Source organism: Phaenicophaeus curvirostris, chromosome 9, assembly GCF_032191515.1.
Source record: "Phaenicophaeus curvirostris isolate KB17595 chromosome 9, BPBGC_Pcur_1.0, whole genome shotgun sequence".
NCBI lineage: Eukaryota > Metazoa > Chordata > Aves > Cuculiformes > Cuculidae > Phaenicophaeus > Phaenicophaeus curvirostris.
In genome coordinates, this window is record NC_091400.1 from 1,417,373 (window position 1) to 1,435,764 (window position 18,392).

The 18,392-nt window shown below is 40.3% G+C and overlaps 1 protein-coding gene across 1 annotated transcript in view; it reads left to right on the forward strand.

Annotated features, from left to right (window-relative positions):
• The window catches only part of SORCS3 (sortilin related VPS10 domain containing receptor 3), a 275,609-nt gene that overhangs the window by 192,700 nt on the left and 64,517 nt on the right, over nt 1–18,392 (forward strand). Inside the window, exons 7-8 of the mRNA XM_069863574.1 lie at nt 3,841–3,959; nt 16,007–16,096. Of these exons, the coding sequence (XP_069719675.1) occupies nt 3,841–3,959; nt 16,007–16,096 (209 nt within the window). The remainder of the gene's footprint in view (nt 1–3,840; nt 3,960–16,006; nt 16,097–18,392) is intronic.

Sequence of the window (18,392 nt, forward strand, 5' to 3'; positions counted from 1 at the left end):
AGCAGGATAATAATCTAGGCTTGGATTTTTAGATTATAAAAAAAAAAATGTAGGAGCCTTGGGCAATGTGCCTTCTGCCTGGGTGTAATAGCAGCACGGACAGTGTTAGATGCAAGGGTACTATTACAAATCCACTGACACAAGCACCCACCAGCACTCCTGGGGAAGATATATTCGGATTTCTGGTGCTCAGTGAGATCATCTTCTCCCCACTCACAGATGCGATACAATAAATAGTATTTTAATTAAAGAGAAAAGAGGGGAAAGATAAAACAGGCTATTTCCAGGGGGACAATTTATGGTCCTGTCGATGTTCCTAGATGCTCTTTTCCTTTGAGGGAAAAAATTGTCTAGGCCAGCTAGTTTTTTACCCCTCCTATGGTAACCTTCACTGGCAGTTTATGATTTTAAGTCTTGCCAAGCATGGAGATCTGGCTTAAGCTAAGCCAATCTGCCAATGCATCTTGTTTCCATCAGCTGCCTGTTAGCAGTGCAGACCTTGCTGTCCTGTGTCTCTGTAAGTCACAGTCACTGCCCTTTGTAGCCTTCAGCATGTGACAGGTTTGGTCTTCAGTGTCTCCCTTCAGGGATCTGCATTTTTTGGGTGTTACCCAGCAGAGAGAGCCTTTTGTGCTCCTGCTTCCTTCCAAAGCTGTCATGACTGGAAGACAAAGAAGAGACTTAGTAGCTTAGCTTATTTCACCAGCGTATCACTAGAAATTTCAAGAAATTGCTTCAGTTTTATCACTTCTAAGAAGGATTAAAATACACTCCAAATCCTCAAGATGGGAGACTGTGTTAATTGGGAGGTGTTTCAGACTCCTCAACTGGAAAATGACTGTACATCTGAGAAACCCATTTCCTAATCCAAAGTGACATAAGTTGAATAAGATAAGTTGGTGAGGAGAGTATGGATGCTGGGATTTCAGCTGCAGCAAACTATCCAAGCTGCTTGATGTCCATATTGCCTCATTCACAGATGGGCTGAGAAAGTAGGTAAGTGTTGAGTTATAAGCATGAGAAGTTTTTGAAGCTATCTAAGAAATAGGGAACTCTTCTCAACTTTTGCAGTGGACCATAAAAAGAGCCCCTAACCCCAATTCTTGTGTTCTAATATGAATTGAAAATATTCCCAGAAGCCACCTTCCCTTAAGGCATGGACCTCTCAGTGACATCTGGCATGTAGGTACCTGCCTTCTACCAACTTGTTTCTGCACAGCCCACTCCCAGGGGCCATATACTAACCTTTAAAGGGAATTATTTTTCATTCTTTTGTGGGACAGCAGGAAGCAAGGCAAGACTTGAATTTATTTTTGTGTCCATAGGCAGACAGGTTTGAAGATGATATTTTTTTGTCTGTGTTTTCTTTCATGGGATTTGTGTTGTAAAGTATGTGAAAATAAATAATCAAGAGATTAAAGAGAAAATGTGTAGTAAGCTATCCCATTTTTCTACCACAAACTTCCTGTGAATATTAATGAGGTGCCATTCTTTGAGTATATTTGATTGCTGGTGTAACATGCTAAAAATGACACCTTTCCCAATAGGCAGGAAGCTAGTTGTCATGTCAACACTTGTAATTTATTTGCAGTTATTTGTGACAGGTTTTTATTCTTTTTCCCATTCTGTCACTCAGCAGCAGCAAATCATCCCCTTTTTGGAGGGATAAGAACATCCAGGCGACTGTGTGGGTGAACATCCTGGAGGGAATGAGCTTCTAAAAATATGGCTCCTGACCTCTCTTCCTTGTTCTGCCTAATTTTAGTGCAACCTCAGAGAACAAGTTAAGGCTGCTGAGCAAATTGGGTAGCGTGGCAGTTTATAAGACCCTCTTGTTTTCTGAGAATTTGCTTTAATATACAGCCAAGGTGTCTTAGATGCCACATTGAGGAAGTAAATAAGAGCTCTGGACCAAGTGTGTATGTGTCACTTGATGAAGAACCTTACCTTATCCCAGCTGAGATTCTGTCCTCTCTGCTGCTGGTGGTATTTTATGCTGGGAGAAAGCAGAACTCCAATACTTCAGTTACTTGGGTCTATGTCTGGGTCGGATATTTTATCACCATACTGTTTAATTACCGCCAGGTACTCTGAGCGGGCAACAACAAGTTTCTGGTGCTTTAGCATCATCAGTGAGACTGCATTTTCATTGCTGCGCCAGATGTATCCAACTGCTCTGAATCAGCTGTGTAGCCCTTGTTTACCCTGGAATTTCCAGTGCTCAACCCAGAACCACATTTGCAGCCTCTAAGCATGGACCTTCAATCATATGACAGGCATGAACATTTATTAGATTAAAGCTTGCTTGTAGTTTGTGACTTTTCTTTTTTTTAGACAGCGTACTTTTTAAAAAAAATGTTATTCTTGTTATTGTTGCCTGTAACTTGCATTCTTTTTGCATTCTTAAGAGTCTGTTGGTGAGACAAAGGTATGGAAGAGGAAACTGCCAGTCTGTGATTTTTGTCTTTGAATCAGGGAAGGCAGTTAGGTGAGTGTCAGAGGATTTCAAACATTCCCTCCAGTGCTTTCCACTAAGCCACATTTTACTACTATGGGAAAGACACAAAGGACAACAGTAGGTTTTATGGGATGGGGAATCCTGTAAGCAGCTTTGCTAGGCTACTTACTGTCCTTTTAATCTTTCCTTTTATTCCTTTGGGCTCAATTTGACAAGATCCTTGTTAAAAGGTACAGTTGTGAACTAAAAATCACTGCTGTAGGCTCACCACAGCCCTTATGAACTCACTCTTTTCTTCCTTGATGGTCAATCCTCACCCTTTGTAGAAACATGAACAAGTGTGTGAATCCAAGAAGCCTGTGGAAGTGCTGCAGTGTAAAAGATATGACCCTTTTATCGTTGCAGTTGTCATCTTAGTTGTATGTTCATTTTCTCCCTAATTTGCAGTTTTCAGAAGAGCAGTTGAAAGGCAGAGATGGCATATTTAGATTGCATGCATCCAGAGACGTAGTGCTTTGGTTGCTCTGTTTCATGAAAGCCTTTCTTAGCCTGAGTGAAATAGTGCTTAATCCCCTATAACCCTTGCCGACTTGCTGGGGGTGAGCGTGTCTCTTCTTGCTATTTGGAGCAACTTCTTTCTGCCTGCCTTTGCTTTCTGTTTTCTTCATGTTCTTCTCGCAGTCGTATTCCTTCTCTCAAGCAATGCCAAAGACTGACAAGGCTTTCTATTAGTGTGATGATCTTCTCATCTTCTCTCTAGACAGAAGCATTCGATGACTCTTGCAGTGCGTGTAACTACTGCTGGGACTCTTCAGCTAGTTGTGCCTTTTAATGTCAGACCCTTTCATGCCTAGGCATAATTTTGGGAGTTGCTTGTCATTTTCACAGCTAAACAAGTTAAACTTAATAGTGCTGTTTTGCGTGCTTTTTTTCCCCCTCTCACGTGTTACTGCCACAATTAAAACCAGTCATCAAGACCAGGATATTTCAAGGGGAGGATGGGGATATAATTCCCAGCAGGATAGTGGAGTCGATAAATTCCTCATGTGTATCTTTTGAAGTCTTCTGCTCCATATGGTCCCATCATCAGTTTTCTGATGCATCTAGAATTTGTACCCTCCATTTATGGCTTGAACTCCTCTCTCTTGGGAGGTGTCTACACAATGCAGAAGGGAAAGGTGAGTGTGGGAGTGATGAATTCCTGACTCCAGAGAGCAGTTACAGTTTTAAAGGCCAGAGGTATATCATGCAATAACATCTATGTAGTGGGAAATGAAGTTAAGAATTCCTTTCAGAGACCTTCTTTTAAGCTGCTGTGGCTGTTTTCAGGTAACAGGCTCCTGCGTGGGCATTTCTTATGTGTATATATTCTCCCATTACAGACACTCACTATTTGACCTGTCGGATTCAGGAGTGCTCGGAGACCAAAAGGACTGGACCATTTTCACGCTCCATTGATGTCAGCTCCCTTGTTGTTCAAGATGAATATATCTTCATCCAGGTATGTTGTCTTGATATGAATGTGATGTGCATTCTGCTTGTCTGAGGTATTTGTTCTGTGCAAGAGAGGAGGCATATACTTAGGATAAGTGCATGGGACCACGAGTCAGAAGAGCTGGGAGTCTATACCTGCGTGCTATAGACTGACTGTGCAGTCTGGGATGAAATAGTTGCTCTCTTTGCTCATCGCTTGTCCATGATAATTCTGATACACCTTTAAAGTTTATTCATAAAGGGCCATGAGTTTCACAGAAGCTCTAACTTGTTGTTGTGGCTACTTGGAAAACACGAAGAAGCCAAATATGAATTGGAGAGTAAGGAGGAAGGAAAGATGTGAGTGATCATTTTAACAAATGGAAAGGCATATACTGATTTGGCAACCTGGTAATGCTAATGGAGCTACCAAAAATTTGCAGTGGGAGGTAAAATAGCAGAGAGATTGGAAAAAGACGTTATAAGGCAACTTCAGAGTGGAAGATGGCTATAAATTTGTCAGCTAGTTGATGATGGTTTTGGAGATGAGAAGAAAGTGACAGAAACTGAATGAGAAACTACTTGTTTTTGTGATTTTCTGAGAATATGTGGGCTGGATGGAACAAAGCCATCTGTCCCCATACCTGTCAAACTAAGAATCGTAGAATCATAGAGTAGTTTGGGTTGGAAGGGACCTTAAAATCACCTAGTTCCAATGCCCTTTCCATGGGCAGGGACATGTCCCACTAGATCAGACAGCCCAAGGCCCCATCCAACCTGGCCTTGGACATCTTGAGGGCCTGGGCATCCACACTTCCCTGGGCAACCTGTTCCTGAGAGTGTCTGGTACAGTATGAAAAAGAGACTTCCTAAAGATGTGACATTTAGGTGAAAACTGGGAGTGAGGCTGCAGTGCTTCCAGGTTGTAGAAAACTCGAGAGACACGGAGATTACACACATGATGATGTTAACTGCTTGTCACTGAAGCTGAAGAGGGGGAGCTTGGATCCAGGTGATACAGAAGAGACATATGCTTCCCTTTTTGAGCAAGACTAGATTACATTAAGCTCCTATTTTACTCTCTTGGTGGAACATTTTTCTGCATCCTAATGTATCCAAATTATAAGAAAGTTCTGTTCTGTTTATTGTGGAATTTTTTGTAGAAATGGGACTTCAGGTGGGAAGGCTGCTAATTCGTTGCTGGATTAGGTGGAAGGCTGGATCTGTTTGACCTGGGAGGACTGCAATGTGGAAACTGCATGTACTTGGGTAATATAGGCAGACTACTTCTGTGAGCAGGGGAGTCTCTGCTGCTCTGGAGATGTCCAATTGCTATGGGAGCCAGGTCTCCTCTCATTTCCCTGTGAAACACAGCCTAGTGCCTCTTCCCTTAGCATCATGGGGAGACCCGCTGCTAGAAAACACTGAGTACGTAGCTTTTGCAACTTAGTGAGTCATGATTTGACTAGAGGCAATGGCTTTCCAATCGGTAAATGTTTTACTCTCTAAGGAGTATTTTAGAGAGACTCTCTTAATCTGTTGGTTTATGTCTGTGGCTGAGGGTATTGTGGAACACCCTGTTCTTTATGGCTAGCATGAGGCCTTCCAGACATTTCTCATTCCACAGCTCCTACCTGTGTTAAAACAAGGCTGCTCTATTTAGAAACTTGTGCTTGCAGAGAGGACAGCTGTCTGGTGTGTGCATTCCTCTGCCTCAAATTAGCAGCGAGCAGCTCAAGCTAATAGCTGCTAATTGCTTCAAGTTAAAAAAAGAGTGTGTGTTTGTGTGTATATAAGTGCGTGCATGTATATGTAATACTTAAGTGCCTTGACTATCCTTAGCAATGTTTCATTACAGCTTAATGGGTGTTTGAAGTTAGTAGTCAAGTAACACTCAGACACTTCAGATTCACAGCACACACCTCTCTAAGCTGAAGGTGTGTTAAATCCACCGTGTCCAGCAGATGTTCTATGGACTGTGCAGAGTGTTTGCTTGGTACATATGTACAAGTGCTGATACGTCCTGGATGTATTAGTCTCACAAGCCATGTGATGTAGCTGCGTATTATGGGATGTGTCAGATTTACTGTGTGCGCAAATTCACATGCATATCATTATGTCTGGATAATCCCGGACAGAAATACTGGAGCCAGCTCTTTTGAATTTCAAATATTAGACAGAGATGAATAAATAAATATCAAATTAAACATTAAGAAGCTGGTGAGGTTTAATAGATGCATAAAGGACAGGTGCATGAGTTCTGATCTCTCTGTGCTGGAACAAATCAGAGGTAATGTTGTCGAGTAAAGAGAGGAACTTATTTCTTTTAATGTTCATCATGAAGACCGTAGATTTTTAGTCTAAACCAATAGTCTGTGTTCCTCTGAAGTGAGTGGAGAGATCAAAACCTTCAGGGGAAATTTATCTTCTGTTGCACTTACTGCAGGATGAGAAAGGTCTCTCTCACAATATGCTTTTCTCTTTAATAGTAGAGGGAACCTAAGTACAGCTTAGAGAGAGTCTCTAACTTTTTGACAGCTAAAATTAGAGGAGATGAATCCCACTTATTGATATCAATGTTTTAGATTAACTGCATACGGTTATTTACTAGTGCATATCCATTCTAATCAAGTTGATGAACAGGCCTGTAGTCTAAAATTCTTGGGAAGCATTAACCTGTGTAAGAGTGCACTCAAAGCAAACATGATACTACAGTGTATAATGCATAAGGGAAAGAAGAATGTGAGAAATGTTATAGTGCCATTATAAATCAATGATTCCTTATCATGTGGAATGGTGGTTCGCAGCACTTCTGAAAGGATCTTGCAGAACTGCAGTGCAAATAAAGAAAATGAGAATGACCCTGTGTTTGAACAAAACTTGCTCATGAAGAAAGCTTAAAAAGACTGGGACTTCTTACCAGGCAAGGAAGATAAAAAACATAGCGCATGATGAAAAATGTAAAAGGTAATGAAGAAGGAAGGGAGAAATAGCTACTAAGGAAGAATTCTTATGAATAAAACAGCAGATGATCTCTCTGAATTTATTGATTCACTATTTGAGTGATCAATAGTTATTTAGGGATGCCGAGCATATCACTAAGATTGGATAATTCTGCAAAAAGTGCATACATTAAGAGAAAATGCTGTTATATGTATAAGTTTTTATTCAGTTCACAGGATTCCTCTGATGTAGCCAGGAGCCAGCATCATCATCATTTTTCACAGTTAATATTTAAAATTCATACAGCTTGCAGGTAATTTCTTTGTGAGAAAACCTTGGAATATATCTGAATTTATTTACTGTACCAAAAATGAGCTAATTTGATGAGCAACTTTGACCATTAAGCTCAGTGTCAGTTGTGTTCAACTGAGATAGTGTCACTTTCTAGGCTTAGATGCAGAGATAACCTGTGACTACCTATAAGATTTGACTTCCTGACAGTTATCTGAACTGCTATAGTATTCTCACATGCAGAGCTTACATTATAAAACCTAGTGGTCAGGGACAGTCATTTGTTTTATATATGATGCTAGCGTATTGATATTTTGGAGAATTTCTATGGTAAAAATCAACCACAGGGCAATTCAGGGGAAAATGTTTTTCAAGCTAGTCTCTGATTAAGATTTCTAATGTAATTGCTCAGGTCACTGAGAAGAATCTAAAATGCAATACATTTTAATGAAAATGGGGATTATTTTTAGGAAATTCTGGTGAGAAGGCATTGTTTGGAGAAAAACTTTTTTCTAAGTAAAATAATACTATCAGTGTTTCTTAGTTCCTTAATACTACAGAGGGGAGCAGGAATGATCTGTGCATGCTTCCCTGCCAAAAGATAAAGAAGTTCCACTGAGAATGCAAGAAAGTGTGAGGAAATGTTTTCATCTGCTGCAGGGAGTGAAGAGAATCTGAGCCAGAAAAGTCTCAGTACAGTATTGCTCATTTGTGGTGGTCTGAGACTCCTAACTGAGGTGTGAACACAGCAGTGCATCTGCTGGAAACCATCTCTGCTCTGCCACAGCTGTTTTTTTCAGACCCTGCTCCATTTCCACTCTAAATGGGAAATTCTTTGTGCCATTGTTAATATTGAGAAGTGCTACATTATCACTTTCAGGGGTCCTTGAAGAGTAGGTGCTCCACCTCTTTTCCACTCCCATGGTGTTTAACTTATCAAGGTGTTTAACTGTAGCCTGAAATTCATAACGGTCTTGTCTCTCATCTGGCCCCTCCTGCCATTTCTCCTCTTGGGAAGCTTTCTTGGCAGCTTTGTATGCAATTTTATATGTGATTCTGTCTCCTGGGAACTGCACAGCTCACTCTTGACTCCAGTTTTTTTCAGGTCAGGTTGTGTTGGAGCATATGATGGTCCCATGTACAAAAAGCTGCTCTGGTGGTTGTCCTTTAGGAGCTGGGGATGGTGATTACTCACAGCTTGCACTTGCAGCAGTGTGGGCGCAGCTCCGGTTCTTATAGATGGTAGGAATTCTGTGTGGAAAGCGAAAAGTCAAAATGCTCTTCTTTGATACTGATCATCTGCCTGCTGTCTTTCACCCTCTGAAGTAATCTTGCACTTACAAGACTTTTGCTTAATTCAGGGAGCAGGGTGGCATCTCAGTCTGCTCACTAGCATAGGTGAGAACGAGCGAACCCAGAAGTTCTCCAGATGTCGTGTGCTGCAGCTAAGTGGGAGCCTTGCAATACACATCTGAATAATTTCTCTGTCTCAGAGATGCAAACAATTCTGCCAAAAGCTGTTGAACTAATTCAGTCTTAAAACTTACACAGATGTCACTATTCACCCACAATAACTAATAGCTTCTTACAGAACCTATGGAAAATATTGCCTTTTTTGGGTGCCTGGAGTCTCATCAGAGTATCTAAAAAATTCAGCTGTAGCAATTTGATGGAAAATATACTTGTTAGATAACGCCTTTTTTTTTTTTTATCCGAATCAAGTTCTGTTTTTATCAAAGTACATATGTTATTGGAGAACTTTTTTCAGACTCATTAAGAAAAAAAATATTTATTATTTATAGCCTTAGAACTGGAGGCAGGGACATTTCTCTTTGAGGCTTTAGACAGAGGGGTTCATAATACATAGGTTAAATATGTTTAAACTTAGCTCAAAGAAGTAGTTTATTGCTGTTACTGGCTGTAACTGCAGTTGTTTAGGAAAACTTGTAAGTGCTTAAATTTAGTAGGACATCAGTGCATGTTTCAAGTTTATTGGGTGTTTAAGGTGAGGCTAAATGAGCATATTTGCTGAATTGAAGTCAGGTATCAGGTGAGTAGACTTCAGTCAGCATCACATAGATTCCAGATCTTAGATCTCAAGATGACAATTTAATGACTTAAATAAGTAGTAAATTTCCCCAGGAATAAAGAAAAGAAAAATAAAACTTTTTTTTTTTCTTCAGATGTGAAACTTCTCAGCAGTGAAACAAGATAGGTGGGGAGAAATTAAATTTTGATTTCCTGATCCAGAGCCTTCTCTTTATTTTCATAGAAGCTAAATGTTCAAATATAAATTTCTTTCCTCTATTTTTTAACTAGGAGCCAAAGGTCTTAACAGAAATCAATCCATGCAATTTATTTTTAACTTCACCCTGCTTAGCTAAAATTGATTTTTATCTTTACGATCGATGGTAGAGAAAACGGCTTGGCGGGACAATGGAGCGCTCTCCAACTTGTAGAGTTTGGTCTTTGAGTCTTTTATTGAAGAAATCATTAAAAGCTTATTATGAAACTAATAGGATGAAGACGTTTAAATGATGAACACGATTACACCTGTTTCACTGGTGAATAATGCCTGCTACAGCTGATCTTCCTTGCCCCTATTTAAAATGCTGGATAGCACTTCAATGGGAGAAATGAATCCATACAGATGAAATAAAGTGCATCCCAGGTGCTAGTTAAAAGTTTTAGTTAAAGCAAGACAGGTAGTAAGTAGTTAGCTACTTTCCTATTCACTGCTGGGTGCTTCTCATCCCTTTCTAGCACTGTTTCATTTTTTCTGTGCCAAATATCATTTTTGGGACTTGAACCGATGTATCTGCTGATAAAAAATTATTGACAATTTCCTTTATTTATTTACATTTATTTTGTTTTCTAGGACTTTGTATGCTGTACTTCCTTTTATCACTCTCTCCCCTCCCCTCATATTGTCTGATTTATCAGCAGTATCTGCAGCTGAAGTTGTAAAAGATTACTTTGGCAGACTCACGTGTTTTCTCTGAAATCCTTCACAAGGAGATATGATGTTTTCAATTATGTTCCTCTCTTAAGCTGGTTTCTGTGTGGGCAACGTGCATTTGCAGCTCTAATGTTGCTCGTGTGTTGGTGTAACCATGCACATGTTCTGCAAGAGCTGCTTTCAAAACAAATCCAGTATTTTCTCTCAAGATTACTCTGTCCTGTAGCTCTGTCATTCTAGCTCTGAGGGGAGAGGGAATTGAACGGGGACTGGACCAATATAATAAAAAGTCCTTTATCTTAACAAATTTTCAGTGCTGCTGAATTTACCAAGCAGGTTGAGGGTGCTTTGCACACAGCAACATTAATCCATATGTCTCTGCAGAGCAGAGAGATGTATCTCCTGGCGCTCAGGGAATTGTATATTGCTTTAATAGCTGTGCAGAAGGTATGATATTAATGAAAACCGCAGGGAGATAATTCAGACTAGCTGCTACCAGCTGAATATGAGCCAGCAGCTTGCCCAGGTAGCCAAGATAGCCAATAGCATCCTGGCTTGGATCAGATATAGTGTGGCCAGGAGGACTAGGATAGAAATTGTCCCCTGGTACTTGGCACTGGTGAGGCTGCACCTTAAATATTGTGTTCAGTTTTGGGGCCCTCAGTGTAAGAAAGACATCAAGCTGGTGGAGCATGTTCAGAGAAGGGCAACAAAGCTGGCAAAGGGTCTGGAGCACAAGTCTGATGAGGAGATACTGAAGGAACTGGAGGTGTTTAGTCTGGAGAAAAGGGTGTTGAGGGGGGACCTCATCACCCTCTACAGCTACCTGAAAAGAGGTTATAGCAAGGTGGGGTTGGTCTCTTCTCCCAAGTAACAAACAATAGGATGAGAAGAAATGTCCCCAAGTTGCACCAGGGGAGATTTAGACTGGAGAGTAGGAAATACTCTTTCAAGGAAACGATTGTCAAGCATCAGAACAGGCTGCCCTGGGAGGTGGTTGAGTCACCATCTCCGGAGGTGTTTAAGAAAGTGTAGATGTGGTGCTTAGGGACATAGTTAAGGGCAGAGTTGGCAGTGTTAGGTTAAGGGCTGGACTCCATGATCTTAAAGGTCTTTTTGAACTTAAACACTTCTATGTTTCTATGATGCTGAGGCAGTGGAGAACCTCAGTACCACAAAATATCTGGAAGATGGTTTGTCCTGGCCATGATGGATAATAAAGAAAGAAAAACATTACACTAGGCTCATGCAGATGTGCTCTTCCTCATCTCCTGAGTCTCTTGTGACTGGCATTGTTATTAGGTTTGGGAGAGGAGAAACAAATTTTCAGTCCTCATGCTGGCAGACCTATGCAAGGCCTAGACAGTAGCTGGTTCTGAAGAACATTGAATTCCCTCACTGAAGATGCGAGCATAGCAACCTGCCTGCTTTACTTGCCATCACTTCCACATGCTTTAATCCAACATCTGATTCAGGCTGTTTTATGACTGCAAGAAGGACAAAGGTTAAGTAAGGTTAAAGCAGGAAGGAGGGATGCCAAGGAACCCTATGGTGGTGGAGAAAACAGATCCAGGATGCCTTTACTATGCTTATACACTATTTCTAAACTCTTGACTTCTACCAAGTCATTTTATATCACTGGGAAGTAGGGAACTCTACGAACCAAGGAAGTCATCCCAGGAAAAAAGTGAGGGGTTTATTGAAGATAGTATCAAAAGACTTACTATCAATAAGGAATTTTAAAGTTTGGTTCTGTAATTGAATGAGTCACCATTTACTATGCTTGAAGTGGCAGGTAAATTACAGGAATCACAAATGTCTGAACGTGTCTGGTCATTGTGTTTTGATCTGTGTTATTATCAATTCCCTTTTGCTTTGAACATTATCAACAGTGTGAGAAGTAGATGACCAATTCCATTAACCGTGCAAGGAAAATGATTGTTATCATTGTAAACAACCATGGCTGATGAACTATGTAGAAAAGAGCCCTCTGTTCTCTTTTAGCCTTTAGCTTGGGAAGCATCTTTTATCTGCACACTGTCACTGTTTCTCCACCAAGGCTGTGCCTCTGATATATGATGTTTCATTGTCAGCATCAATGCATGTTCCTTTAGGCTTTTTGCAAGGTCTGTGAACAGCAGGGGGCAGGTGGGGTCTTGCTTAGCCCAGGGTAATTTCAGAGATTTAGTAGTTCCATGTTTATTACATCAATACCTGCCTTACATTGGAAATTACAGGTCTCAGCATCGGCTAGCCAGGAAGAAGAGAATGAAGCCTGGCACACTGTGGTCTACAGTTCCTGACATCATAGGATGTCTTTACATTCTAGGACCTCACAACTCATTCTACTTACTTTCCAAATTCTTTTAGATGACACCTTTTTTGTAGTTAAGCAGAGCATCTCTCTAAGAAAAAAAAAATGTGGAAAACCCCCCTACCCTTCAAGTATCATATTCAATCATTGACATGTGAACTGTTCAGTGTGTTTCTAGATATGCCACAAAATTATGGAGATGAATGAATTCCATGACAGGTTTTCTAAAACTCTGCAGCCTTGTGAACATATTTGTTGTCTGCTGTGTTTTGTATGCTCTGTCCCATTGCAGGTCAGGAGGGGAATGAGCCATCATACTGAAACTTTGAAGGGTTTTAAAGAGTTTTTGTTCTTAAATATTAACTGATGGAAGTGAGACCAGACTTCTGTCTTGAAACAAAATGTGGAAGTATTAAAGAAAAGTAGTAGATCATGAATGGAGGAAGGAAGAAAGAACACAGGTTAGGAAAGATAGATGCGTTTAATGACAAACACATTTGTTCAAAGGAATAATTTCCACTGGCCAGAAGCCCAATTAAACACATAAAATAGAAATCCAGAAAAACAGATTAATGAACCGGTCATTAGCAAAGGAGGAAGAAAAAGTCAAACCCAGCTAATTCTGTACTAAGCATGAAAGATGAGCTCACAGCAAATAATTGGGTGGCATTCATCAAATGTGAACTAAAAGGAGGCGTTAGAGGGCAAAACACTATCATAATCTCTGGGATTTACAGTGTTGGAGAGTTGGCTCATAGGAAAAAGAAAAGTTCATCAAAATAAATTAAGTTGGGCCTTCTAAAATTCATTCTCTACCACAGTGCTTGCCAAAGCTTTATTGAAGGCTTGATCAGTTTTTGGAACTGTTATAACCATGAAAGTAAATCATGCAAAGATGAGGTCCTGGCTGGGAAAAGCTTTACAGAAATCCTGCCAGCAGGATTGTGGGTGGTTTCATATTAACTGCCTCAGAAAGACCACAGACCACAATGATTTCTATTTCTAAACCTTTGTCAGGGTGATCTAGTCCAGGTAGAGGACTGAAAGGGAATTTAGCTAATACACAGTGAACTTGAACAGTGTTTGAATCCTTCCTTTCTGCCTTTAAAAAACAAAAAATCAAATTAAAAGAAGACCCGTGTACTAGTCTGCAGTGACATAAAGCCAAAAAACTGTGTAAAATCTTTTGAATGTGGCAGAATTGGAATAGATCCTGTCTTGGCTCCGAGCAGGAATTTGATCACTGCTTGATATTTCTACCACTCTATGTACCTGTGATTAACTTGAAGATTGTGAACTGTTCCCAGTGTTAATTAGTCATCACAACATTTACAAAGTATGAAAATATTCATGTCTACATCTTAAAGACAAGTTGATGACCATGTCTCAGTCCCATCTGAAGATCTGGGTATTGAATCCAGGGTCCTTTGTAAGTAATCAGGTGACATATTTACTCCTGTCCGGACCCTCCTACAATCAGCTGGTGCTGACATCATGAGTGGTGTAAAATGACTTCATTTGAGAATTTGAATTTTTCACTGGAGATTAGAAATATCACCAAAAGATGAGGGAATATTTACATATTCCCTGTGCTGTTTAGATAATATGACCTAGAAGTGTGGAATTCTTTGGGTGGTATTTAATCAGCTGAAAAAGAGATACAAGTACTGTTGATGAAGCGCTGCTCAGAGAACTGGTTGATGCACCATCCCTGGAAACATTCAAGATCAGGCTGGATGGAGCTCTGAGCAACCTGATCTAGTTGAAGATGCCCCTGCTAACTTCAGGTGGGGTTGGACTGGATGGCCTTTAAAGGTCCCTCCCAACCTAAACTATTCTATGTTTCTATAATACTGCAAACATGAATTTTTGTGTTTGAATTGGAGGGAGCATGAGTCAACTGCATAGTTGGTTCTTTCATGTGAAAACTTGATTTTTATATGAATGAGAAATATACCCTTTGGAAATAAAACTAACAGCCCTTTCACCACCTCACAGCTGGAGAGCAGGATCCCCAAAATGCTACTGTGTCAGTCCGAAGTGCACTTTACATGATGTGAGATGCAAGTCGCTTATGTTCTGTCTCTGCTACTGCCTTGTTTGGAGATCATAGGCAAAGAGCTTTAGATTTTCCTGTCTATGTTTCCTCTTGACTTTAGCTATATGTTGTCTGTATAGAGTTTGCTGTTATATGTGTGATTTTTCTGCCTTCTTGTGTGGTGTGTGGTGTAATGAAAAATTGTTCTTTTCCTTCTGGGAGGACTAAATGCAGCTGTGATAACTTTGCAAGTAAAAATGACGAACAAGCAAGGGGGAATCTTAGTGTAGAAGCGTGTTTTATTTCTAAACCTTCCTTTCTTTCCAGTTCTTCAAACTGTCAATAGAAAAGCCTTATCTTGAGTTGATTAGATATCACATTTCATGACCAGTAATATTGTGTCCTTCAAATGACAGCTTCTCTAGGGAAGAAAGCCACTATCTAGAGGTGATGTCATTACTGAGAATATAATTGATGCTATAGCAATATTCCATGTAAGCTTATTCTGAAATATCACTGTTGGATAAAAGGAAGTATATCTAGGAGGGAATCGAGGACCTTTCTTTTAGCTTCATTGGAAATTTAAAAAGCCAGCAAATGACATTCCATATAACAGAGAAGTGCTTCGTGTATTGTTTTATTTTAAAACCTGCAAGACTGCCAAAACAGTAGAATATAGGAAATTCACTGATGTAAGCCTTGTAACCAGACCTGAAATAGTGCCAGAAAGGACACCCACAGCAAGAGTAAGTGACTAGTGACTGGACCATATTTTGCAAATAAATCTCACTGATGCATAGAATATATGTGTAGCCTTTAAAGCTCATTCAAGTCCATAAAACCACAGATTGGGATTCTGTCAGTTTCCATCACATTCATGATCAGAGATAGAATGATTTCAGGAACAGCATGATTTCAGAGAAACCATTTTTTTTTTAGTGACAAAGAACATCTAAGAGCTTAGCTCCAGCTTTCCAAAAGCACAGTCATTGCATTTACTGTTTGCATTAAAAGGTGCAAATGTGTATCTCTGCTGTTAGTTACTGTAAAAGGTTGTTGAAAGACAACCCAGGCCTCAAGGCACTTACGGTGCTATCAGCCAAGCCCGAGAAGCAGCAGAGAAAAGAGGTATTATCTCCTTCTTAAAGCAGAGGAGCATAAACACAAAGACTTTAAATGACTTGCCCATGGTAGTTATGCTGGATTCATGTGATGAAACCAGATCATCATCTTTGTTCCACTCAAGACCTTAAAATTTATACTCGCTTTTCCCGTTTTCCTGAGATGTTGTAATCGTGCTGGATTTGAAGCATGAGAGACAAAATGAAAAGTTCAAGAGCATGGCTTAAATAAATAATGCTCCAGCCCTCACAAGTCTGGAATTCCTTTAGAGTTATACAGAGGCTTTTAGGGGCAGGTATGCAGGTCATAGAAAAGATATGTGAAAGAAAGGTTGTCAAACCTTCTTAGAGTTGTCAGCATGGGGTTTCTCGGAGGGGTCATCATTCGCTTTCTTTGGTGTTTCCACAGGTGACAGCTGGTGGAAGAGCAAATTACTACGTGTCATACAGACGGGAGCCTTTTGCACAGATTAAATTGCCCAAATACTCTCTTCCTAAGGTGAGTGCACCATTTATGAACACAGACATGTCATATCTTGAATAGCACAGCCTGCTCAGTGCTGAAGCACTTCAGTGGAGTTCCTCTCTGGGGAGCTCCATTTGTTCTGCTACTTGAATGATCTTTCTTAAATACAGATTTGGGATCTTTGCCCCTCCCTTCCTTTGATTAGTGAGTATTCAATGAAAAACAGTTTTTTTTTCTCCCCTCCATAAAGAACAGGGAATGAACAGGTACCTGACAAAACGGAGCTCAAACCAACTTCTTGATCAGCCTTCTATGAACATCTTTCCCCAGTCCTACTCTGGTGTCTATTAATGACTTCTCTGTCAGCTTGGCTGTGATGCTGAAGGTGCTAGAGACTGGTTAGAATTTTGAGTACTGCTACAGACTCCATACAGTGAGAGAAGCACAGAGTATAGCAACTCCATTGAACCCATACTGGATGGACACTGCCGAGAAGTGATGGAGGTAGAATTGACTCCTAAACGTTGTGCCTTATTGGTGCTTTGGACATGCAGAACAACCATGTGATGCTACTCAGGAGATGGCTGAGATGGCAGAAGTTTAATACCGACTGATAAAGCTGGAAGAAAGGAAAGTTAGGACTATTTGTACAACTGTGCCTGGTTTTGCTTTCTTAGGCCTTGGTTTTCTACCAGATTAAACAGTGCAGACCTTAGCAGGGAGAATATCTACCTGGAATTACACTTAAATTCCATACTCATCGTTTGGGGTTGTGTAGAAAGGAAAGGACCCACCTTTCCAGTGGCATGGCTAGATAGAAGTTTCTGGGTAGCTTAATGGTCAGCTGAGACACTGTTGCTCTTCGGGACCTCAGAATGGCTGTTGAGGCTACCGCACAGAGCACTGATAATCAACAGTAATCACCTTCCTCTTCCTTCCACAAGTGAAAATTGTGGTGTAATAATTCTAAGAGTGGCTAGGTTGGCCTTCTGGGCTGGATATACCCTTCTGCTTGCCTATGGGATACCTGCAGTCTAGCAGATATGGCATATTTCCTTTAACTTGTACGTGAAAGCTTATTAGTGGTGAGAAATTTGAATCTCAAACTTCTGGTGTTGCACCTCTATTTCTCCCATTTGGGTTGATCACAGTTCACAATGTATTGACACCTGCATAACACAGATATAGTTACTTTGGGTTTTTATTCTATGGTGGTGGCATGAGATTCAGAATGTCTGACCACACACCAACCTTTGGGAACCCTGCTATCATTTTTTCAGGAGAAAAATATTATCTGTGCTCCAACCTTATGGATTGGCCTTGAAAGCTGCCCCTTGTTAAAAAGACAAGTGGATAGAGAGAATGACTGCTCTATGATTGTACTGCTTTATTGACTAATGCTGTCACAGGTTGCTGGTCTATTATAAGACAGATTTGTCAGAGGCCCCGGTTAAGAAAATTGGTGCATAGCATAATACCAGGGATACTTTTTTCATTTAAAAATTGAAATTAATTTTAAGCTAAGTGTCCTAGCAAAGTCTTTTAGCCATGTAAAGGAGGCTTGATTATGCTGCCCTTACTCACTAGAACAGTTTTGCTTTACAATAATAGCTATTCTGTTGGCTGTAGATTAATTAACTCTGCCAGAGTTGTACATATGTGAGGCTGGCAATAGGATAATGCAATATTGCCACTGCAACTGGTCAAAACAGATTGAAGTCATTGGGTGTTTTGCTTTATTTTGGGACTACTGGAATAGATTTGGTATGTATGTGATTTTTGAGCTGTTGAGCAAGAACAAACTTACTGATGTAGTCTTCCCTCATTGTGCGAAATAGCACATCTCCCACTGATTGCACTCCCTGGGACAGAATTAGGAGACGTTAATCTCCTCATCCCATGCTGATAGTGATGCTCGGTCTATTAGAAATAGCCCCATCTAATCAATCCCAACTTTTCATCTAGATACCTCACACAGAAGATTAAGTTACCTCCTAGGCAGCACGGGGATATTGAGCTGATCTTCCCCCAGATTTTCTTCCACAAAATCAGGTCACTCCATCCTTTGGGAGACTCCCAGAATTATGATTTCTTAATGCAGAAACGCTGCAAGGAATTAATCAAGGCTTCTTGGTGCCCTGGGGAAATTTTAAATAGATACAAATAGATTAATAGTCCCACGTAACCACAGTGATTTTGCTTCTAGTTGGACCAGTGCTAGTTTGTTCAACAGTGGTGGCAAGGATGAAGTATTCATCACCACCCTGGAAATCATTTCCACGAATCTACTTTAAAAGAGTACGGAGAAAACACACTGTCAAATCTCTTT